At 35.9% G+C, this 26,010-nt stretch overlaps 1 protein-coding gene across 3 annotated transcripts; it reads left to right on the top strand.

Moving 5' to 3' along the window:
• The first annotated feature begins 3,702 nt into the window (after positions 1 to 3,702).
• On the top strand, positions 3,703 to 13,416 carry pfkfb3 (6-phosphofructo-2-kinase/fructose-2,6-biphosphatase 3). 3 transcript variants are annotated; one of them, XM_079868563.1, is made up of 17 exons: positions 3,703 to 4,107; positions 6,137 to 6,265; positions 6,396 to 6,492; positions 6,636 to 6,702; positions 6,783 to 6,857; positions 6,939 to 6,995; positions 7,098 to 7,222; positions 7,307 to 7,514; positions 7,770 to 7,916; positions 7,998 to 8,102; positions 8,185 to 8,314; positions 10,069 to 10,131; positions 10,229 to 10,293; positions 10,388 to 10,567; positions 10,723 to 10,745; positions 11,443 to 11,493; positions 11,981 to 13,416. In XM_079868563.1, exons 1-17 carry the CDS (start codon positions 4,026 to 4,028, stop codon positions 11,985 to 11,987), a joined length of 1,611 nt encoding a protein of 536 aa, XP_079724689.1. In that variant the 5' UTR covers positions 3,703 to 4,025; the 3' UTR covers positions 11,988 to 13,416. The 3 variants fall into 3 exon arrangements, with proteins under 3 accessions (XP_079724689.1, XP_079724691.1, XP_079724690.1); XM_079868565.1 differs by lacking the exon at positions 11,443 to 11,493; XM_079868564.1 differs by lacking the exons at positions 10,723 to 10,745; positions 11,443 to 11,493.
• Positions 13,417 to 26,010: the final 12,594 nt, after the last annotated feature.

Consider the following 26,010-nt stretch of genomic DNA (forward strand, 5'->3'; position numbering starts at 1 on the left):
TTTGTCTTACGTCTCAGTGCTTTGTGTTTTGTCTCATGTCTGTTTTTTTTTTTTGTCTTGTGTCTCAGTGTTTTGTGTTTTTGTTTTGTTTCTCGTGTCTGATTTTGTTTGGACCCAATTGGTTTTCATTGTATGGACAAAAACAGTTCTAAAACATTCTGTGTTCCACAGAAGAAATAGTCTTACAAGGTTGGAACCAGATACGAGTGAGTAAATAGTGACAGAATTAAAACATTTTGGGTGAATTATACCTTTAAGTCTCAAGTCTAACCTTTATTACACACTTTGATCTCATGTTCATTGCATGCTTAACTACACTAGGGAGGATGGTTGCTTGCTGTTTGTTTTTGATTTGCGGAGACAGCTTGTACGTGTTGTGTGAGAGTAGAGGGGTTGGGTTACTAGTTCCGTTTACAGTAAACAGCACATCAGGACACCAGTCTGAACCCTGTTTACTGGGAAGTGATTCCTTGCACCTTAACTTGCGAAATTAATTTATGATGCATGACTCTATTTTAATCACTGTACAGTAACGTCTGGGGAGTTCCATAAAAAACACACCTGAAGGACACTACATTCATTAATATGCACAAGCTACCATATAAGTTAATTTCCTTGTACACTTATTAGAAAATATAATCTCAAAGGCTCTGCAAGAGAATTATTTATTTTTTTCCCTTTAATAAAAGGTTAATTCGTTGCACTATAACATTAAAATGTGTGTGTATAAATGTGTACACTTTACTGTGTGTGTGTTTCATGTTCTCTCCGCCGGTCTATTCCTGGTTTTGACATCTTATCCTTGTGAAGAGTGAATCAGCTTGAGGGACAACTTCAGTATAACTGCGTCACACTTGCTTTTCTCACTCTGCTATTTTATTTTCGCTATTAGCGAGTCGGTCAACACTTCACACTGGATCCCAAGAAACGTGTGTACTGTTTAGTGTTTACTTGAGACTTAAATTTCCTGTTGTAGGCCTACATGCCTGCTTCATGCATCTGAACAAATAAGATTCTGTAATAACAATCTCTTTATAAGTCTAAATTTCAAAATCTCACATGAAACATGTTCTACGATGTGTTATTTTGTGTATAAGTTAAACGACAGCTCTAGCAGTGAATGAAAAGCCATTACCGCTATGAGAGTTAACCCAAATTCCAGTAATATAATTTCCTGCGTGGAGCTGTCTGAGAGTGTGTCCTCATTAATGAGAAAGAAATTAGGGTTTTTTTTAGTGTTCGGATAAGATGTTATGAGTGATTGTTGTGCTATGCTATTTATAGGATGCTCTCGGTTGTTTAGGTGGTTGCTAATTGGCCCAAGTAAAAAAAAAAATCTGAATATCAACGTGTGAAATGTAGTCAGCTGAAACAGTTTTGAGGATCTATTTTTGTGTCCCTGGAAAATAGTGATCCATGACAATAGTGATCCAGTGATGTATTATGTTGAATATTTTTATGTCTATTTGTTAATGAGGGATTTGTGGACACATTCATGTTTTTTGACTTGTGGAAGTTATAGTTTTTATTCTGAAGTAAAAGATCAAATTAGACCCTGGGGTAAGATGACCCCCTCTGAATTGGCACAGAAGGCCCTGAGTGTCATGTTGTTACTAGTGTTATTATTTTTAAAATGTAATACTTATTGTAATTAATGGGGTTATTATTTAGTATTTCCATAAATTAGATGTACATTTTAGACATCTTTGCTTTCACGAAAACCTAGGTTAGTTGAGTGAAATTATTCAATTTGCATTCATAGTGTTGCTATTATGACGTATCTTAAATTCAAATATGGACAATTAAATATGTAAATATTCATACGCTTAAATAAGTCACAAAATAATTTTACCTTTCAGATGAATCTCTTTTACTGCACTGTAAAAAGTGATCAGTTGTCTTAACTTAAAAAAGTGAGAACGTGGAATTGTCAAATTCACATAACTTTTACACATTTATTAAAGTCCCCCTGTGGTGAAAAATCATTTTTTAATGTGTATGTCTATATGGTGTTTTTAAAATGCTTTAAGACAAACCATGTGCAAATTCATAAATCAACACCATTGCTGAGTATTTTCTCCTTAAAACTGCAGTGAACCAAAGAGTCTCAAAAACGTGGTTTGACATTTTAAATATATTTGATTTAGTATTTTACATTTATGACTCTTACAAAAACATATATAAAAAATATTATGAATATCAAAAGTAATTTATACATTCTGTAAAAATGTAGCTAAATGACCAAATATTTCTTATTTCCTATAATAACATATTGACTGATCTGCACAGGCTAAACTTGCTGTATCTAAATATGTTACAATTTAAAAGAAAATGCACATGGTTCTTAAGAGGGGTATCTTCCCACATGCTACCCTATCATTCATATCCCTAGAAATGCTGAAGTTTAATGTAACCGAAATCTTTTTTTTTTTTTATCTCACCACAAGTAGCTATGAACGGTAATAATCTGCTTGTTTTAGCAAACTAAAAAAAATCTTTGAGAGCTCATGCAGCCAGACAGTTATCTGGAACTGGGTCATACAGCAGCCAAATGAAAACAGGTTCACTGTGCAGTAACAAAGGCTTTAAGAGTGGGAAATCACGATAAGCTGACATGAAGCTTGAGGAAAAACCAAAATGTTCTCACGTGACCTGCAATTAACTTTCTTTCTTTGGGTATCGCATTTCGGTAAGAGAATGGATTAGATAGAAGAATTGGTTTCCGATAGCCTACTAAACGTTAAATAATGGTCACGTGAGAAACAAAAATCTAATTTTTTGTCATGTTTTCATATTTAACGCAGTAATATTTGTTAAAGGAGAGTATGTGAGGCTGCCACAGTGATGTCACTACCACAGTTTTCATCATGTACGTGCAGATGTACGAGTCGCCGACAGCTCGGCATTTTAGGGAAGATCTCAGAACCAACAAAGGCTTTTTTTAAACAGAGGATTAAATGCATCGCAGTCATTTTTCTCGATACGTGCATATATCCTATATGCCATTCCCTCTTATGAGCTATAGCATAGCGTATTAAAAGGCTTTAGAAGTTTTATTATTATAAAATAAGTTTTTATTTAAATTTTTTAGGCTAAAAAAAAAGGTAGGCTATAGTCTATATTGGGAATAAAATAGCGTAGGCTACTGCAAACAGATTTCTCTCAAATCACGGTTGCTGTAAATGTCCTGCAAATCAATAAACGTTAGAAATTGCACGTTAATTAAATTACATTTCATTTGATTTCTTTTTAATTCATAAGTTAACAACCTACAGATCCGGAAATAGGCTACAAAAGAATACCATATAATTTTACAATCAACACTTGAACGTTATTTTATTAAGGGAAATATTAAAAAAAAAAAAAAAAAAAAAAAATCAACAAGCCAATGATTTACAGCTTGAAGGTGCTGTAATTTCATGGATTTGTGGATGAAGATTGATGGACTGATGCAGTGACTCCCCGCACGTAGGCATGTGTGGTGTGGGGATGCCCACTCGATACGTGACCTGCATCTTTGATGCTTTTGAGCACTGCCTTTCTTTCCCTTTTACTACTATATCATTAGCATCCAGAAAACAATTATTTAATATAAAAATAATAATTTTCGTATTATTAAAATGCATGGATGAACACGAATAGCATAGTTGTGTATCATTATTTGTTTTATATTTTAACCAATGTTTTTGCATTTGGCCGCAGGGTGGCGCACGTGAACGCGCTCACTGATAGACACGCCTCCGAGGTGACGTTACCTCCGCGTGTCGCCGGTTCCGTATTTAAAGCGCAGAGGATGAGAAACGTGATGTGAGAGATTACCGGAAAGCAGAGAGAGGTGGTGTTCTACATTATAACCGATACAAATATTCAAACAGCTTTTAAAGAAGAAGAGTTACTGAAGAAGAGCGTCTTAATTCTTACGTTTTTGTTTATTTTCTCTAAACTAAACTACATTTTTTTTGGAATTCCCGAAGCCGGTGTTTCCTGCCGCAGTTTTCTTGCTGATATTTTTCCATCCTAAAGGAATGCCAAGGGAACTGACTCAAAACAGGATCCAAAAAATCTGGATTCCCTCTAAGGATGACAAACCTTCAATGCCCCGCATACGTAAGTAGATTATTTTCACTTTTTCTTTCATATTAAAAATGGTGAGCAGCACAAAATTTCTGTCCAGTATTGCCATAATGTTTCTGCACACATAGGGCATACATACATACTACTATTATTATTAGTAGTAGTAGTATGACTAGTAGGCTAGTAGTACTAGTAGAGTAGACGTATAGTAGTATAAGAGCTAATATTACCATTTCAACGGTAAAGTGCACTTTACATTTAATAAAGTGAAATATTTGGTTAACATAAATGAAAATGTGACGAGCACTTTAATTTCATGTGCATTGAAACAGAGACACTTTAAGGTGATGGTCATCGGTAGCCATGACAACAGAATTAACTGGTTCTATGCACATTCTTGATTCTCGATTCTAAGAGCCTCGCGTGATTCGGTTGTCATGGAAACCCTCGCGCATCGCCTTTGTAAAGACTGTCTAACTCAATGGTTCACTGATGACGACATCATGCATTGAATCGAGCTCTGAATGGGGATTTGACAGAGTAATGTGGGAATATTGCGTTTATCATTCATAGTGGGCTATGATTGGTCGAATATATTTACCTGCGATTGGCGTGAGCATGATGATGACTGTAACAGATGCTTATGAATTACTCTTCATTACAAGTGCATTTTAATATGATGCGTCAATGATATCACTGTGGCCTTAGGCAACATTTACTGCAGTAATGATATATTGTAAAGTATTTTTTTTTTTTTTGGCATGGTAGTATTTTTTGTATCACTTTGAATTTATGCAGATTTTAATACAAAAAAATAGATAGGATCCTGAACAGTGTTTTTTAATATCTGTTTTACAATATAATGAGAATATAAAGAATAATGAGAATTATCTAAATGGGGACATTCCATAGACGTAATGTTTTTTACACTGTACAAACTGTATATTTTATCCCCTTACACTAACCCTACCCATCACAAAAAACTTTCTGCATTTTAACATTTCTAAAAAACCTTTAATTACATTATTTTTATACCATATTTACAAATGAGGACGTCCCTAAAGGAAGGTTTTTGGAGATTTTGCCAGGTTTTGGTCACTTCTGGGAACAAATTTGTCCCCAAAATATAGTTAAGTAGGCACGCACACACACACACACACACACACACACACACACACACACACACACACAATGTGTGTTAAATTTGAGGTTAAACATTCTTAAGTCAAATAACATTAACACATGACTAAAATGTTAATAGCTCTAAGAATAGGCTTCAAAAAATATAATAATATAATTTAATAAAAATGTAATTTTAATTCTGGGGTGAATCATGACCTAGACATGAGCAGTTTCTGTCTGTGAAAACCTAATACGATCATTGTCCGTCTCTGCTGACTGAGCTGAGTTTGAGGATCTTCTTAAGGATGTTCTGAAGGATTAACCCCGACTGCGCTGGTTCACAATTCCCATTCACATGGCCACCTGCCAATGGACATCAATAATTCAATGAGAAAAACAGCTGTGTCCTTTCTCTCTCCCTGTTAGGGATCACTCTAACCCATAAATGATATGATGAAGTAGAAACACAATCAAAATATACTAAATTGCTTGAATCCTAGCCTAATGCACAACTGCGTAAATGCATATATTTTGTGGCAATTCCCATGAAACATAAGACATACTCACAAACATTTACTTTCTCGAGGATTTATGTGTCTGCGTGTGTACGAGAAAGTGAGACTTATCTGCGTCCGACCCGTCTTTCTGCTGGCGGCGTGGAATGTGCACGTGCATTTAAGTGTAGTAAATGTTTAGTTTTTAAAATGCTTCTGTGCGCACATGACCCGGCCCATGGCTGTGGTGTTTGATTGGCTGGCGAGGAGGGTCGCTAACAGGTTCCAGGGCACGTGCTGAGAAATCATGTGGGCAACCACTGGAGTGAGATTGAAAGAAAAAAAGTGCCTTTCCTATTTCATTCCCTTTAAAACCCTTAAAATATAGGCTAATGGCATTTCTGTTGTTTAAGCAAAGTGTGACCATGTATTTCTTTGTGTTTCAGCACATGGAGGCCCCCACCTGGCAAACCCTCCAACGGTGATAGTGATGGTCGGGCTTCCTGCTCGGGGCAAAACCTACATCTCAAGGAAACTCACACGCTACCTCAACTGGATTGGTATTCCCACAAAAGGTACAAAATCCACAAAAATATATCACAAAAAATGTTACATTAATATAATATATTAGCTTTATTTATTTCACCTATTCACAATAGTAACATTTTGCTGGAATTCTTAATTGCTGAATTTGTGTATTTTTAGTCTTTAATGTTGGCGAGTATCGTCGAGAAGCGGTGAAACACTTCAGCTCCTATGATTTCTTCAAATCAGACAATGAGGATGCTGTAAAAATTCGACAGTGAGTTGTGTGCTGAAGCTACTCAATGCCATTATATACAAATCATTTATATATATATTTTTATAGATATATATGGCAATATAAATGGAGTAATCCATATATAAATGGATATATAGAGTAATTTAATTTTGTTTTGTCCCCAGGCAGTGTGCTTTGGCCGCTCTGAGAGATGTCAAGATTTATCTCACTGAAGAGGAAGGTCAAGTGGCTGTAAGTATCTGCTGCAAATGCATAAACAGTTTAGACACACTAAAAGACGAGTTGATCATCACCGTCGTGTCTTTCCACAGGTTTTTGATGCTACAAACACAACCAGAGAGCGGCGGGATATAATCCTGGAGTTTGGTGCCGAAAATGGCTTCAAGGTCAGTCGTATTCTCTTGAAGATTGCTTTTGAGGACAATTACAGTGATGAAGAAGACCACTAATACAAATGTACTTTGCAGATTTTCTTCATTGAGTCTGTTTGTGAGGACCCAAATGTAATCGCCTGTAATATTTTGGTAAGTCGTATGATAAAGTTTGTTTAGCCTTATATGTATTTAGTGAGATAACTAGTAATCATCAAACCTGCAAAACCTCTAAACAATACAATCCCTAAACAGGAAGTGAAGGTGTCATGTCCTGACTACCAAGATTGCAACAAGACGGATGCCGTGGAGGACTTTAAGAAAAGAATTGAATGTTACAGAGTGAACTATCAGCCGCTTGACCCAGACCAATATGACAGGTACACTACCTATATACTTTCTTTGGTGCTGAATTAGTGTCTTTAATATCACAGGCTTAACCACTTTTCCTTGACTATCCTCAGGAATTTGTCTTTCATCAAAGTGATTGACGTCGGTCGCAGATTCCTGGTCAACCGTATTCAAGACCACATCCAGAGTCGAATCGTCTACTACCTGATGAACATCCACGTGCAGCCGCGGTCTATTTATTTGTGCCGTCACGGCGAGAGCCAACACAACTTGCAGGGCCGGCTGGGAGGAGACTCTGGGCTGTCTACACGTGGACGAAAGGTACTACGCTCTTAAATCTTGGAAAAGAATGAACATAATGCACTACGAGGGTAGTTACTTTTAAATAGCCCTTGCCTCATTATAAAATGACGTATAACTTCACAAGCCTTCATAAACAGTCATGTTCTGCCATGAAGCTCAGTTTGGTGCCAAGGATGGTATTTGTAAAGTTTAAAAACAGTGCGTTCTAGTACAGAGTACTAAATTACCCATGTGTCCAAACTCCCCAGAATAATAAATCGTCCCACTCTGTAGTTTGCAGGAGCTCTTGCTAACTTTGTGAAGGAGCAGAACTTGAAGGACTTGAAGGTTTGGACAAGCCAGCTGCGTCGTAGTATCCAAACCGCAGAGGCCCTCAATGTGCCGTACGAGCAATGGAAAGGCCTGAATGAGATTGATGCTGTAAGTTCTCATCTCTGGTTTGGTTTTTCAGCTACGTTACTCGATTTCCATTCCCGTTAAACGTGTGTATGGTGTCTGCAGGGTGTGTGTGAGGAGATGACCTATGAAGAAGTAAGGGAGAGGTTTCCAGAAGAGTTTGCTCTGAGAGATCAGGACAAATACTACTACCGCTACCCCTCCGGAGAGGTACAAACAGATGAAACGTCTTCATTTTAATATGACAAAGTAAAAGAAAGCGTCCTTTAATTAAACGCTTGTGTTTCCCCAGTCATATCAGGACTTGGTTCAGCGGGTGGAACCATTGATCATGGAACTGGAACGACAGGAGAACGTTCTCGTCATCTGTCACCAGGCTGTGATGCGCTGCCTACTCGCCTACTTCCTGGATAAAAGTGCAGGTGAGATTCTTAAATGAATAGATCATGCAGAAATGAATGTCATGCCATGAATTACTAACGCTCAAGTCATTCCAAACTCATATGACTTTCTTTCTTCAATGGAACACAATAGGAGAAGTTCAGCATATTGTCCCACATACTCTTTTTCACACTAATGGAAGTGGAAGTTGAAGAGAATGGGAGTGCTGTTGAGCTTCGAAAGTAGTCCAAATGACTTCTGAAACCATTTGTAGGTTCATGTGAGGAACAGACTGAAATTAAGCTGTTGTTCTGCTCCTCATTGAATGAAAAAAAAGGTACTTTAGCATACTTTTAAAAGGGTACTTATTATGGAAAAAATACACTTAAGTAATATACTTTGAAAGAATATACTTAAGTAGCCTATAAACTGAATGTAACGTTAATTGTATTTAGATGAAAATTATATTAAATGCAGTTAGATGAACTTTCAAGTGCTTGGACTTAAGCACATTTTTTGTATGTAATTAATTATATAATTACTTCTATTGTCTTTGAAATATGGATAAAGTGCACTGCAAACATACTTGAATGTCATCTCTATTGAAACTTGTGTCATGTACATTGGCAATGAAGTTGCAATTGAGAACATATATTAACTTTAAATATGTAAAATTGAATAACACACTACAGTTCAAATTATAATCAAGAAGTTTACATGTGCTTTAGTATGTTAGTCACATCAAAATATGTGTACTTCTATAAAGCATGACAAAACAAATGAGCCACAAACTTGTGCAGTTATTAGAAAGTATACTTAAGTGTGTTATTAAGAAACAGTCATAAAACTCTTTATGTACACTTAAGTTGGCTTTATTTCATTAATGTTTTATTATCTTCAAATACAGTTTTTTTTATGTACTTTTAAGATTTGAAGTACACTACAAGTGCAATTAAGGACACTTATTATTCACAGTGGTCAGGTTTGATGTCATTGAGGGCAAGATTGTTTTCTTAAAACTTTGGCCTGTTCATGATACTAAGCTGTTAAATGACTTCAATCAGGAGCCAGTTGCGTACACATAGCTTCTATGTTAAGACCATGTCCTTGGAACTAGTCTGACCAACTAGCAGTTAGCCAATGGGTAACTAGACTTATTTTTTCAGATTCAAATTAGGCCGATTTACATGTTTATGTAGCTGTTATGACCAGGCTTAAAGAAAAAAAATCAGATAACTAACTTAAGATTAGTCTAAGCATTTTCTTCAACCAGCCCAGAAGTCATACGGACTACTTTAATTATGTAAAGTTTTATGTTTTTGAGTGTGACAGCAACAATAACTTTCATAGTATGGACAAGAGCAGCATGAACATTCATCAAAATGTCTCTATTTGTGTTTCATGTAAGAAAAAGTCAGATTTGGTGAACTATCCCTTTAAATTAATCCCCTCATCTTCATCAGCTGACACTTTTCCGTCCTCAATAGAAGTGCAGGTAACACTGTAGTTTAGGGTCCAATTCTCACTATTAACTAGTTGCTTATTAGCATGCATATTACTAGGATATTGGCTGTTTATTAGTACTTATAAAGCTCATATTAATGCCTTAATCTGCCTGATCATATTCTACATCCCTTAATCCTACACAATACCTAAACTTAACAACCACCTTACTATTAATAAGCAGTAATTAGGAGTTTATTGAGCCCAAGTCGTAGTTAATAGTGAGAATTGGACCCTATTCTAAAGTGTGACCAAAGTGCAATCATACTAACCTTTAATTTCCTGTTGGCAGATGAGATGCCATACCTGAAGTGTCCACTCCACACAGTCCTGAAGCTGACCCCAGTGGCTTATGGTAAGATTTTTTAGCTTATTATCTCTGACATATCAAATCTGAATAATATTGAAAAGTATAATGCTAACTAATTGTGTTATTTTTTGGTATTTTAAAGGGTGCAAGGTTGAATCTATCTTTCTGAATGTGGAGGCAGTGAACACGCATAGAGACAGACCAGAGGTAAGCACAAACTCACACATTTGCATATACATACACACAAAAGCTGTACCATTTCAGCTTCTGATATCTTCTTCTGTATTCTTTCTCTCAATAGGAGGTGAAGAGAGGCCCGAGCACTCTGATAAGGAGAAACAGTGTGACCCCTCTCACCAGCCCTGAACCCAATAAAAAGCCTCGCATTGAGGGTCTAGATGACCCGATCGTCAGAGAAGTGACGCCCACCCAACTGACCCTGTGTTCAACATCACACACCACACTCGCTCTGTCCACACAGGTGAGCCAGTTACTGTTCTTAGATCTATAACCTGTGTCATATCTTCACTCTCATAACCCTATAGTGACATATGAATCATTTCATGCTTCGCCCTTTCACATTCTCTTCCTGTTTTCTTCCATTTATCCTTCCTCATTCTTCTTTATGTGCTACAGCACTGGCTTAGTGAAGCTTGTCTGTAAGTATTTCTGTTTCTTTCTTATCTTCTTTAAATAATTGCACCTCGTCTAACCTTTCCAACTTGACTTCCACATACTTGCACCACATCCTTAAATGGGCCATAATAAGTAGAATACATTTTTCTTAAATAGGTGTATCGACTTTTAAACACAAGAAAACATTTCTCATATCTTTCGTTGTTGACGTCCAATCAAACTCAAACTCTATCTTAGTGCAAATGTCACTTAGTTATTTACTAAAACTAGCTGCAAAAAGGGGCCAATCAGAAGTCTTTGTGATTATGATGTCACAAGTTCATTAACATAAAACAACCTTAATTTACATAACATTACCTATCCAGTATTTTACAACTTGGCCTGCCCTGATGAACGTTATTGTGAACCATGGCATAAAGATTAGCCAATCATAACCGACCTTATTTGCATATATAAGTCTTAAAGGTACAGTAGCAATCTTGTTTATTTTAGAGAGAGGGTGGAAAATGGCCACGTAAAACCAAATTACGACTGATTATGCTGTAATCTTACAATATGGGTCATTTAAAGGTGGTATTGATGAAGAAATACATGTACACAAGCACAGTAGTTACACATCACTTTATGTTTATATCTTCATTTATATGTAGATACCAGCTTTCTCATTTGTTCTACAAATGGTCACAGTCTGTCTCTTGCTCATCTTTTCCATGCTTAAAGACGCACTTTTTTACATTACCTACAAGTGGTTTCAGTTCTGCTCTTTCAGAGGTAATGCTCACAGAACCTAATAATGTAGAGTAGCTAAATAGTATAGCAATTTGTGAATAAGAACTCATTTTGGGACAAAATCCTGCAGAATACATTTGAATGTGGTAAAATGTGTTAAATGGAGGTAGAATTACACTTTTGAGCCCTGTTTATAACTGGTATTAACATCTGGTACTTACATTTAGTGCTTGCTAACCACCCGAAACATGTCAATATCAAAATACCAGGTGTAAACTGGGTTATTACTAGCAAATTAGCCAAATATTCAATAAACAAATGCGAAAGGCGTGCAAAATATGTAGAGCTTGCATTCGTTGTTCGAATTCTCTGAAAATATTTGAGCGCAGATTCCATGTAGACTTGTATAACAATAATAGCAAGTTTCTGCTATGCTAATTGCTAAATGCTATTAGATAGCTGTTAGCTTGTTGAGTAAGACCAACTGTTCAGTAATTAACCGAATGTTCTGCATCATTTTTCTCCGCAGAACCTGAAAAAATGCTCTATGGAGTGCCACGAACCCCCTCGGCGCTGCCTGTGACATTGTTCAGCTATATTGCTTTACTCAGCGCGGACAAGTTTCCTGCCAGGCTGCTTCCTCTTTTCCTCTCACAGAGGAGTGTGCATCCTTCTCCCAAAAAATAGACACTGAGTGCCACCTGGGTTTTTCTATTCGTCTATGAACTGAACCAGTGTGGAGTTTAATGTTTTCTATGTGTGTTTTGTGTATGAAGAGAAAGCGGAGCCCAGTGGCAGGGATTAAACATTCGGCTAAGTGATGTTGTGAACCGCCCCCACATTTTTGGACACTATTCCCCGTTTACGTAACAGGATACCACTTGTAGATGTTTTTATTCTAGTCTCGGCTAGTTTTTTTTAACACTGACGGTAAGAATATGCCCTGAACTTTGAAGGATGATACTAAAACAGACCAAAGATCTCCTGCAGATGCTTGCGGGCTGATTTATGTCTATTCTGCACTCACTTTCAAAGATATGCTGCAAATTAATTGCACATTACAATTGCACATTTAGATTAGTTGCATTTTCTGAGTGCAACAATGAATCTTACCAATTTTTTTATGCTGCTGCCAGTTTTGAAGGCTGTTTAAAATTCTCATGTTGTCCACTGCAGTTTCAGATGATTTGTGTTATGGATTGTGAGTGCTTTTTTGTGTGTTTCTTAGACATGGTGACAAGGTCACTGTGCGAGGTTATAAAAACAGGGTGTTTTTATGCATCTTTGGATGGGACAAATTGAAACCGTGTTTATATTTGTTGTTTATAATTAATGTATTTTATGGCGTGACGCATATCAGATACATTTTTATACTGCTTATTGATTGATTCCCTAGAGTGCCTAGTACTTGAGCGATCAAACCAGACCTGCTTTTTGTACATTCTACTATGAGAATTATGTTTAAAAAAAATAACATTTGAAAGAAATTAATTAGTTTTTTTTTTATTTATTTCAGTTTCACTTTTGTTAGCATGTCTCAGCCTGAACAAGAGATTAAACTAGTATTTGATAATTTGTGTACAGATGTACCCTTGTAATTCAAATGTTTACGGTTTGAATTATTAGGAACAGAGTCCAATTTTAACTCTTTGAATCTAAGTACCAGCTTTAACTGTAAATGTATTGTTTCTATGTTTTCTATTCATCACACAACTATAGGTGCAATGTTGTACATTGGCTCGAAATGGTAATTCATTTGTTCGCTTCTGATACTTGAAACTTATTTTGTAATATCTTTTCTTTTTTTGTTAAAATAATATTTATTTATTTGTACTAGACTTTGTGTAAAGCACTTTGTTCATTGCTTAGTTTGTATAGCATATCATCAAGTCTAATTGTCTCTTTCTAAATGAAAGTGAATCATTTATATGCATTTACTGAATCAATAAACGGTCTAAAAGAGGATTTGTGGGTGTTTATTTGTTTTCACAGAACTGCATTTCCTTATCTTGACATTTTTCCATAAATGGTCAGATACAGGGCGACGGTTTCCCATCTGTTTTTATTTAGTTACAAAGTATCAGTCAGTCCTCATCCACATCCGCCTCATTTCTAATGAGCACTATCTATGTTTTATGGCCCTCTGGACTCTTTGCTTTGCTTACCTGTTGGAACAGATATTAACTGTTGCCCTCAATGGAAACTCATTGTATGACCAGTCAGCCTTTCATTTACCATTCAAATTATTGTGAGATGATGCAATTTACATGTCACTTTAGTCACATGGCATCTGTCACATGCCCCTTTCCCTGCAGCAGGAAGGCAATATTAGATTAAACCTAAAAACATTGGATAACATACAGTTTAATAACCAGTGTAAACAAAAACAGCCACTGGTAACAGGATCAGCACAGATGGGATTTTAGTTATAAACAACACTAAAACATGATATCTTTGCATGGATAAAATATTTAGTTAATTCTCAGGGGAAAAAAAAATTTAGTTTATTTTAAATCGTTGTATTTGTATATGTTTATTTAACTTTCATTAATAAAAAAAAATCATATATATTTTATTTAGAACATTATATGCTACATTATCTATTTGATTCCTTTTAAATAAAAGTTTTCATGAACAAAAAAAAAATGTGATACAAAAAAAAATTAAGTAGAGATGATTTTCACCCAGAAATTGCTATAGAAATTCACAATTATTTACAAAGAAACAGCAAGTAATATAATTAATTAAATATGACATTTTGAAGTAGAAAGACTTAATTTTCTTGTAAAACATAGTCAAATAATCTTATTTTTATTTTCAACTTAGAAAAAAAACATTTTTTTAACTTTGCATGGTCAGAACATGTTGTTGGATCATTTTCAGTATATAAATACAATATATACTGTGTGATATACTGTATATAACTCTTTGCATTTGTTTGCTTATATATTGGATTGTGTATTTGTTTTGTATTTAAAGAATATTTTGCTTAGTTAAACTTAAAATATGCGTAGTTTTTACTATATGCATTATCAGAGAAAATGCAACATTTGTTTCTGCACTTAATTTTCACCCTGTTATGTTATGTTTCTCCTTTTAATTAAACAGTTTCATCTTGCAGTCACATGGTTCAAACAAAGGTGCAGTCTAATTTCAGTAAATGTCTTTAATAATTACCTCTTCAAGCTCAATAATCAACTGTTAATTAGAGAAAAAAAGAATAATTTATATATATATATATATATACACACACACACACACACACAAAGCACAAAGAATAGTGATTGTACATAATGTGCTGTGGTGTAACCAGCATATTTGCTATTTAAGGCCATTTTTCACTGACCGACAAACCTTTGCTGAATGTATCTGAAAATTGGAGGACTGCATCTTCCCAAATGTCATGCGATACAAGGCATGGTAAATAACACCCTAAATATACATAATTGTACCTATGACCATGTAGTAAATGACAGTGTAGCTCAAGAGTCTATGTGACTGTTATCAGGGAGCTCTAATAGTTATTTATAGCTCAGTGTTGAGTCTGAGCTCCAGGCTAAAGCGATGCAGAACATATATCGACAGACTGCAATCAGATCAGTGTGAAGTCAATCAGGTCGTCGGTGTTACAGCTTATCACATGAGAGGAACCCAACGCCCCAGTCATTCACGTGCACATGGATACCGTCAGCTCGTGCTGCACACGATATGGAAATGTCCCACCAGCTGTGTTTTGGAAATATCTATAATATCTGTAAAAGCAACTGATGATTGTGGAATGTGACACATATTTAAAATGAAAGTAGTTTGTTATTATTGATGAGCATCATTTAAATTCCTGTGAGGGCGTATTTCCCATTTGAACGGGAACTTAAAGGGCTTATTCTTTCAGTTGGATTTGGGTTACATTATTGCAATGAACCATGATGTACTAGTGTGCTAATTCTACTTGGATGCTGCAGGTGGAATCAGGGAAAAATACACTCACCGGCCACTTTATTAGGTACACTCACTAGTACCAGGTTGGACCCCTTTTGCTTCAGAACTGCCTTAATTCTTTGTGGCATAGATTTAACAATGTGCAGGAAACATTCCCCATAGATTTTGGTCCATATTGCATTATAGCATAACGCAGTTGCTGCAGATCTCTTGACCATGTCTACATGTCTAAATGCATTGAGCTGCTGTCATATGATTGGCTGATTAGATATGTGTGTTAACAAGCTGTTGAATAAAGCTGTTTGAATAAAGTGGCTGGTGAGTGAACATTTACATATTTGTAAGCATATTTCAGCCATTTAACCAAAAACCCATTCAAAAACCCATTGACTTTTAGACAATGAAACCAGAAGAGCAAAAATGCCCTGTTTCCGGGTTTTAGGACTCATTCCTGCAAGCACTCTATAGATGACCTCAGATCTAAAGCCAAAGACATGGATGAAAATCCACATACAGTAATTAACATATTGATTTCATTGGATTACTTTTGACATGGTCGCTTTATATCAATATAATGTCATTGCTTAATGTTTTAAAGTTTTGTTTTTCACGAAATGCGCTAGACTTGTGTTTTCTCGTACTGTTTTCTTACAACCGGAGACTGTGGCTGAAGGAAGTTGGATCAGGGTCATGATAATAATGAAACCACACAGCTTCCTCTGAGTAGAGCTGACATGAATGTGCAATGGGCAAGAAATTCCACTCGTTCTCAGAAAACAAAGACGCTTCTAATTACTTTGGCAAATTGTGCTGGTTAATTAACGCTCATTTTCCCAAATCTGCTTAAAGAGACTTTATGAACTCTGACAGACATTATGAAGTTCCTGTGAGGTGGTTATTTTTTGTTTTTTTTGTGTGGATATTTTGGTCTATTTTGGTCCATGGAAAACCTTCGTAACATCCAGTTGGCCAGTGTTAGAATGTGACAGAATGTAGCTGGAAGAATAGCTGATCCATCTTAGGGTACGTTTACATGACAAAACGGTACCCTTAAAAGTTGTACTTTTTTCGCGTATAGACTACAACATTGTCAAAACGATCCCTGTTTACACAGATCTGCGTAAACGACTAAAAACGCTGTATTATTCATGCCAGACCAGTAGTTGGCGATGTCACTTTGTAAAGAAACACTACGCACCAATGTAGCAAACACATATTACGCATGCGCATGACATCACCATTTCACAAATTCAAGGTTTTGTAGTTTACTTGGAGATGATAGCGATATCCGCTTCAAAAGTTTGCGTTTTGAGTGTTGTATTGTTTGTGCAACATTGTCTAAATGTCTCATGAATGACAGTAAAACCTTCTTCCTGAAGATCTTAATTGTCTGCTTTAGTTGTGATCGATCAGGGTTGGAGCTGAACTTTACAGGATTTCCAGGAGCAGGACTGGGCACTCCTGGTGTACACAAGTTCAGGCTCTGGTAAGGACCCTGGCTCACTCACTAAACATTGGGACACTGACATTGGGACATCGTCACTACGGTCATAATTTTGCCAAGTAAGACATGTTCAACATATTTTGTTAGTCCTAACCATATTCCTACCCCTCAACCTAGCCCATAAGTTATCCCTAAAATCAGAGGGGAATTACAGGTAACTGATGTAGAAGCACCTAACCCTGGTTCTATGACTAAACTGGACATAAACTGTAAACTTCTGATTGGTTGGTAGGAATGTTGTTCTAGGAGCATGAAATATATTTATCCAGGAACATGTTGCACTTGCTGAAATCACCTTCATCACGTCACTACAGGTATTTATGAACAACAGTGTAAGGATGACAATCAACAATGACTTTTGTTTTCCTGTTCCAACCCCCTCCAAGGGCATAAGAGGTGTGGATAGTGCTCAAGACTTGTAGGCCAAAATGTTTGCGGGTCTGCTAATTGTCACACCTTTAGTGCAGTGGGGGAAGTTGTAATATTCTGATTGGTCAGTTCGAATGTCTCACATTTTGGTTTCAGTCACATGATCACATGGAAGTGTTAAAAGAAGATTGTATCTGTTGCTCTAGGGCTTTTCTCTGATGTTTTCTTTCTTTTCTTTGTCTCTTCTTCTTGGGGGCGTTGCTCTTCCTCTCTACCTGAGCTCTGCCTTCCATCTGTCTTCCTCTCAACACTTTCTCTCTCTCTCGCTCTCTCTCTCTCTTGCTCTCTCTATCTCTCAGGTAACATTTTACATGGTGGGTACAATTAACTGTGTTTTATACAATTTCGTTAATCTAATTTGTAACCAAGTCAAGTTTAACCATAGCCAAATACTGTTATTAAATCTTCTCAATTATAACCTGAGCTAACTCAGTATAAACATTAACATGCTAGCTATTGCAATACAATATCGTCACACTATAACAACACTCTCCCACATATTTCAGTAGCACCTCAATGCAGTACAAAAGATCCGGGGGGAGGAGTCGGATCTCATATAAGGGGTGGAGATTGGTAGGTTTAGGGGTGGGTCTAGGGATCAGGGGGTGGAGTTGGGTAGGTTTAGGTATGTAAGGTGGGAGGAGTTGGATCTGGATCCGACTCCTCCCCCCGGATCTTTTGTACTGCATTGAGGACCATCTCACATATTTTGCTATTATAATTGCGCTTATTTCGTCATTGGTATAAGTAGCAGCAGAAGGCTTCATATAGAAGAATTTAAATTCTATACCATCTTGCTGATAACATTTCTTTAGTCATTCGGCAATCCTGCAGCCCGAACCGCTGTAGTGAAACCACTTACAGCAGCAACACAGATTTTTTTTTTGTAATGGTATTTACAATACATTATGATAATTACTTTGATTCTTACAAATCTCTTCAACATTTCAGCTGTAAATTAACTATAAATGGTGGCTACATACAGTATGTTCACTTATGTTCGTGCTGAAATATGGTTAAATTATGTTTTTTTTTAAAACACCTGTCACGTCTCATGGTGTTTGAGTTGGCTTGCGCAATTTATGTTTCACGCTAAGGGAACATAGTGAGCATCGATGCTACCTTGTTTTCACGGTGCATTGTGGGACCTTTTATTGTGTGAACGTTTCAGTGCACTGGAAGGATTTTGTGGTTGAAACAAAATGGCCAACGACTCCCTCAACATGCACCCTCAAAACACCTTAGCATGTAGCAATTCCATAACAAAGCACATCCAACACTAAAGCATTGTGGGATGAAAAATATATAATAGTTACTTTGCATTTAGCCACAAAGAATAATAGCTAAGACAAAGTAACAACTGACTGATGACTGGCTAAGAGTTTTAGCATTTTAGCATGCAGTTATGATGGCTTCACACATGTGTCATGGCCATCAACGTTTGTCTCTAAGCTCTTAAAAAAAACTTTTTCTGTTTGGCTTAGCTGAAATAAATATATAGTTGTTCTACTGGCTGTTTTGACATGATCCTGCTAAGCTCTGTGTCTTTAAATAGAGCTGTAATTCTCAGGAGATTAGTTCAGTGTGGTGACTTAGCACGACTGGCAATACACACGCAACGCAGGATACCAATGAAATCCGCTCCCACGGCTTCTCATTCACTTTCTCATGTAAATCAATTAGCGCCTATTAAGTGATATGTGGTTTTGAAGGGAAAAAGAGCTGAGCTAATGTTCTTTTTTGCAGCTAAATGGGACATGCTACTCACTACACATAATAAAAGAGTGAATTCACATCCTGTTGATGTGCTGTATCGTAAAACCCTGAGTCAGATCTTTTGTTTGATCTCATAAGGACAGGAAGGCCGGTTTCTAATCCTGTCAGTCAAAGCTGACCCATCAGGCACAGGTTTACATGATGCGTCACTGGGCCTAATATGACGACGCTATACGTGCTCAGCAAGGCCTGTCGGAAGCCAGAGAAGAAGCGACCTGTGTACAATTTTATCAGAGATAAAAGACTTAATTGCACCTTGAACTTGAACACTCTTATCTGCAGAGTCTGTTAAAGTAATGTTCCAGGTTCAGTGTAATTTTAGTATTATTGTTATAGTATTTATTACTGTTTTAAATTAGCTGGTTTTATATATTTTTTTTAATAAATTACTTTTACATATTTTCAGTTTTCATTTTAGCTTTTTTTGGTCATTTTGGTATGTTATGTGCTTTTGTAATTTATATTAGTTTATATATATATATATATATATATATATATATATATATATATATATATATATATATATATATATATATATATATAGCACATATTTATAGCATATATTTGTAGCCTATGTCATTTATTTTTATTTTTATTTCAGGCTTTGGTACCTCATTTTGGTACCTTATTTTGGTACCTCAACTTCAACTTACTTAATAAAAAAAAAGTCAATTTTATTTAAAAATGTAAATTACTCTATTTTCCATTCATATATATATATATATATATATATATATATATATATATATATATATATATATATAAAAGTATATATATATATATATATATATATATATATATATATATATATATATATATATATATATATATATACTGTATATATATATATATATTTTTTTTTTTTTTACTTTATTTTAGCAAATAACAGAAATTATTTTTAATATTTGTATTACATTTCAATGCTGTTGTCAACAGAATTTGATTTCATATTTTTGTGTGTCAAACAAACAAAAAAAGTTTACAGTAATGCTCTACAATGGAAGTGGCAGCAAGTGTAGTGTTTAAAATTAAAAAAATATAAAGATTATATTTTATTTATCACCGGTGTTAAACTAATGCTAATTTTATGGGGTCATTTAAAGATCAACAAATTTGCCTCTAATAAGGTTTTCTCCAAAAATATATATAAATAATTAATTTAACACAATGAAAATTGAAATAGTTTGTGTGATTCTTTCACTTTTTGTTTAGATTATGAAGGTTTAAAACCATGTTAATATTTTATGATAGATTTTTCATATTTTATGATTAAATATTTGGTTTTGAGACAATACAATTAATACATAACAGCATATGTTAAAGTAGCAAAGGTAAATGATAACACATTTTCTTCACATAACAAAAAAAAAAAAGTTGAATAAAAAAAAAATTCACTGAGAAACACCCATCAAAGAAAAACATTCATCAACGGATCTATGGGGTATTAAGATATCGACTGAGATGGCAGACTGGCACCACTGTCCTTATGTGGCACGCAGATCTCTTTCACGTTTGCCTCTCCTCCTTTTTTCTCTCTTTATCCCTCGTTCACGGCTGAATAATTAATCCCAGAGTATGGTGTGTTCGGACTCACGTACTCACTTTCTGTCTCTCCGCCCCACTCTAACCATCCCTTTCACACATGCATGCTCATACTGGCCAACATGAACACTCAAATAGAAAAGAAATGCTTAGTCAACTTTCTTTCTTTTTTTTCAGAAGTGACCATAAAAGTGTACCAGACTGCAGAAGAGACAGTCTTTAGTTTAGTTAACTTGGCATCTTTCAGGGTTTCCATGGAAACGCTACATCATGCAGGCTTCACTTTCACTGTGCCCAGTATTCATATTCACTGGAGGAGTGATTCAACATTCTCTAGCAATAAAACTTTACATAGAAAAAATTATAAATGTGATTTTTTAATGGCTCAAATTTTCCTTCTAGCCTCTCTTTAACTGTTAATATGTAATTAAAAATAATTAAAAAAAATTAAATTAAAAATAAAAAAAATAAAAAAATAGATAATAATCTATCTATCTATCTATCTATCTATCTATCTATCTATCTATCTATCTATCTATCTATCTATCTATCTATCTATCTATCTATCTATCTATCTATCTGTCTGTCTGTCTGTCTGTCTGTCTGTCAATTGATCTATCCATCCATCTATCCATCCATCCATCTGTTTGCCTATCTATCCATCCATCCATCCATCCATCCATCCATCCATCCATCCATCCATCTTTCCTTTCAACATCACAATCTATTCTTCTAAAAGTTTATATCGAAATGAATTTTAGGAGAAACACCTGAGACAAATTTATAAGCCAGCATAAATGCAAACTCCATTAAGTATCTTAAAAGTCTCTATAAAAGTTCCCCCTTGGCTATTTAGTGAGGAAAGTCAATTAAAGCCAGATTTTTCTTCATCTTCTGAGCTTGACAAACACTACATTTTTTTCTTTTTCTTTATTTCTTTACAGTGCAGATACAAAATGAGGGGATGTCTGCGTCTCATTTGTGCCAAACCTCGCCTAATTCTGTCTCTAAATTACGGTTTTAACAGCGGAGGAAGAATAAGATGGGCGGAGTGAGAGAACGGGATAGAGGGGGGTGGAGGACAGACTTTCAGGTGGACGTGATACTTCTCACATTCACTGGATGGGGCTTGGTTAAGTTCCTTTTTATCCCTGTCTTGCTCCAATTCCAGCCTCAAAGGAGCGAGTGTGCATCAGTAACCTAAACCAGTTCCTGAATGTCATCCAACAACTGTCCCTGGAGTCCTGAACAGTCAGATCTCAGGTGAGCGTGCGCTTATTAGCCCTGCTAAAAGATCAAAATGAACGTAACGCACAGTTGTCATAACTATAGTTGCCCAAGAAAAACTGACTTAATACTGCCATTCAGTTACAAAACGACAGATGAGGACACATGTACACACAAATGCAGAAGTGACAGGCAAACCAATTAAACAAAAGGACAAAAGGACAAAAGGACAGGTCACACTCTTTTATTAATATTGCAAATGGTGGTATTTCCAAAATGTGTATCTGTGCACATGTGACCACAGTGACCACAAAAGCTTCATTGTGCTTTAAAATGTACAGGAAGCAATGTGAGGCATACCAGTGAGAAGAAAAACACACACACACACACACACACACACACACACACACACACACATACACACACACACACACACACACACACACAAAAAACATATTTAGCCGTGTTTGTTTTGTTTTGCATCATTTACTGAGTGGTTTGTGGGGGATAATTATGTATTTTCTTTTAAAGTGAGGATGTAATATTCTTGGCTTATTTGATTGGATTACTGGCAGACAATGAAACGGAAAAATCCCATTGATTTACACTGCATGAGCGACCCAATGAATTTGAATTAGATGGCTCATGAGCTCCCAGTACATTTCCCTGGCCCTTTTTTTTTTTGCAATGATGTCATTGAGTGGACAGGAATTCGAAGGAGAAAAATAAACAAGCACTGCATTTGCCAGACCATTACATCACAATCACACGATTACTGGCATTGTTGGGCCAGAAATGGTGTGACACCGTGACCTCTAACATGGGACATTTCAGAATGTGACAGCTGTTTTTTCATCCAATTAAAGTATATAAGTTTAAAATACTTAGTTTAGACAATGTTAAAAGGTGCACTCAGTATTTCTTCACTCATTAAAAATAGAACCTTATTTTTTATTTGAATTGTTATGAATTAAACAGATTGTAACATACTTTATCACAATAATAATAAAAAAAAACAAAAAAAAAAACAGTTAAACAAAAAAATTTAAGTGTAATCATTTAAGACATTCCTCCTTATATAGAACCTTTTTGGCATAAAGGGTTCTTTAAGATTGAGTCAAGAACCCATATAGGGTTCTATATAGAACACCATTGCACCTTTCTTTCTTAGAGTGTACACATGAAATCATTTGAAAACATTTAAAGGTCCTGTATTATGCCCCTTTTCACAAGATGTAAAATAAGTCTTTGATGTCTCCAGAGTGTGTATGTGAAGTTTCAGCTCAAAATACACAACAGATCATTTTTTACAGCATGTTTAAATTGTCATTTTTTGGGGCTCAGAAAAACGCGCTGTTTTAGTGTGCCCTTTAAATGCAAATGAGGTGCTGCTGCACGACACAGGGGGCGGAGCCTCACGAGCTCGCGCACAGTCTCTCAGGATAATTTCATCTCACGGAATGATGATAATATCAGAAACTCTCAGTAACGGTGTTCATTTCGAGTCGGACAATAATGCCTACAGAGTCAGAAGTGCTGTATAGAGATGAAACAGGTATAGTTTAGTAGTTTAATTACGGTTATTATAACGTATTTGTCATCTGCTTGTATGTATCCATTATTTATTAATAGCCTACAAGTCTGCTGTCTGAATGATGATAAAACATATAACGTTACTGATGAGTTTAATAAAGTTTATTGTACATCACACAAAAGATGAAGCGTCAGTTTTACTTCAGAAAATCACCGTAAGAACTGAGTAAACACAGTAAGTTATAAGAAGTGCGCAAGTACGAATTTCGGTAGAGTTGAGGGAGCATTCCTGTGGGCGGAGGTTAGTCAAAAAACTGTTCTACTGACGTCATTAAAGAAGGAAGTAGAGGGATGTAGTCCAAACGGGCCGTTCGATGTAGGCGACTTATGTTAAATAAAATATCTCGCTTGGCATTGAACTTTGAGCTTTATAATTTTACAGATATTATTTATGCTCTAATAGCAACATTACACACTAACTAAAGTTTGAAACATGGGATCACGAAGAACGGGACCTTTAAAATGAAGAAGATGAGATGCAAATGCAATCATATATCAGTAGCCTAATAAAAACTGCTTATTAGACTACTTTTTATAATTATTAATTTTACATGGAGACCATAGGCTTTATCCAGCCAAATACTACTCGTTTTTATCTCTGTAAAACCTTTATTGGACCCTTATGCTCACAGAATAAAGTAACAGTTGACTATCTGCAAATAGCACATTTCTACAGTGACAAACAGAAAACTTTAGCTTTGTTTGATAATACATCCATGCCACTAGATGTCAGTATAAATCCCAAAACGACAATCTTATCAGCCAGTTCAACAAAAACAAATGAACTGAGTACACCTAAAATAATGGTTATGCTAATGTATCAGTTACCATTTCTGACCTTATTCTGCAGATAAAAGGTTACCACAGCGATTCAGCTTTAAAATAACCTAATTTGAAGAAAATGTGATGTTTGACCATCCAGAAATTACTACCATGATGTTAAGGTAAGTGTTCCCTTACAATTATGTTACTATACAGTTTCTTTTTTCTTTTTTTTTGTTGCTGTAAGTTTAGCTAGCTTTGTTTGTTGCTTGGGTGTTTTGGATGTTTGCTAGGCCTTGCCAGGTGTTAGCTAGGGTGTTCTATCGTTTCCAGGGTGTTGCTAAGCAGTTGTTTAGTTGAGTTGGAGTGGTATATAAATTTGTAGCTCTTCGATTGGGTTGATCTAGGTGGTTGCTAAGGTCTTACTTGCCTCAAAACAACCCACTCACAAGTTTCACCTTCAATGTAGTCTATGGGGCTTTTTGTCCAATTGCTTAGACCACCTTAAATGACAGTACTTTCCAGGCTGAGATAAAAGGATATAAAAGATGTTTTCTGGACCGCTTTCAATATTACGTGTTTTAGGAATTCCCAGTATCAGTCATGGGTTAAACGGATGCTTCTGTGTATCTTTTACTGAAGAGGTTGTTATTGGTTTGTGTTTGTCCAGAGTTGCTAAACTGACAGACTAGGTGAATGTTAGTCAGTTTTCTGGTTTTGTATACATTTCAGCAAAGGATTACAACAAGATGAGAGCACATTGTGTGTGGGAAAAGTGCTTAGAACTTCCTTTTTGTCACTTTTTGCATCCACTTTCACAAGCGGACACAAACCTTGCACAATGTGAACCTTAAATGAAGGGATAAAGGGATAGTTCACCCAAAAATGAAAATTATGTCATTAATTACTCACCCTCATGTCGTTCCAAACCGGTAAGGCTTTCGTTCATCTTCGGAACACAAATTAAGATATTTTTGATAAAAGAGATTTCTGACTGCCCTACAGACTGCAACATTATTACCACTTTCGAAGGCCCAGAAAGGTAGTAAAGACATTGTTAAAATAGTCCATGTGACTACAGTGGTTCAAAACTTAATGTTATGAAGCGACGAGAATACTTTTTGTGCGCAAAAACTGAACAAAGATAGCAACTCTATTCAATAATCTCTTCTCTTCCATGTCAGTCTCCTGTGCTATTCACATAGTAAACACAGTGCAGCGCTTCTGGGTTCTACGTCAAAACGGCGGCTCATTATTGGCTGTGTCAACATCACACGCATGCGTCGGTCAATAGTGAGGCGGCGTTTTGGCGTAGAAAGCGCTGTGTTTACTATGTTAATAGCGTAGCACCTTTACTATCTTTCTGGGCCTTGAAAGTGGTAATTAAATTGCTGTCTAAGGAGGTCAGAAAGCTCTCTGATTTCATCAAAAATATCTTTATTTGTGTTCCGAAGATTGAACGAAGGACTTGTGGGTTTGGAATGACATGAGGATATGTAATTAATGACAGAATTTTCATTTTTGGGTGAACTAAACCTTTAATGAACCCATTCCCTCCAGTTCAGATACAGTGCCCTCCCTGCTAACCTTGCATCATGCACACTCACTGTTAAACCTAATCCTGTTATCACGAAACCAGTAATAGATCACTTCCCAAACATGCCATGCGTCATGTCACTGGCTGTCTGGCAGTGTTTCAGCCTTACAGTAAAAGACCTCATAATCTAAATGTGTTTTGTAATTATGTAATTTCTAAATGTATAATTCCATGTGAGTATTGTGTCAAC

The sequence above is a fragment of the Squalius cephalus genome (assembly GCF_949319135.1).
Source record: "Squalius cephalus genome assembly, chromosome: 4".
Lineage (NCBI taxonomy): Eukaryota > Metazoa > Chordata > Actinopteri > Cypriniformes > Leuciscidae > Squalius > Squalius cephalus.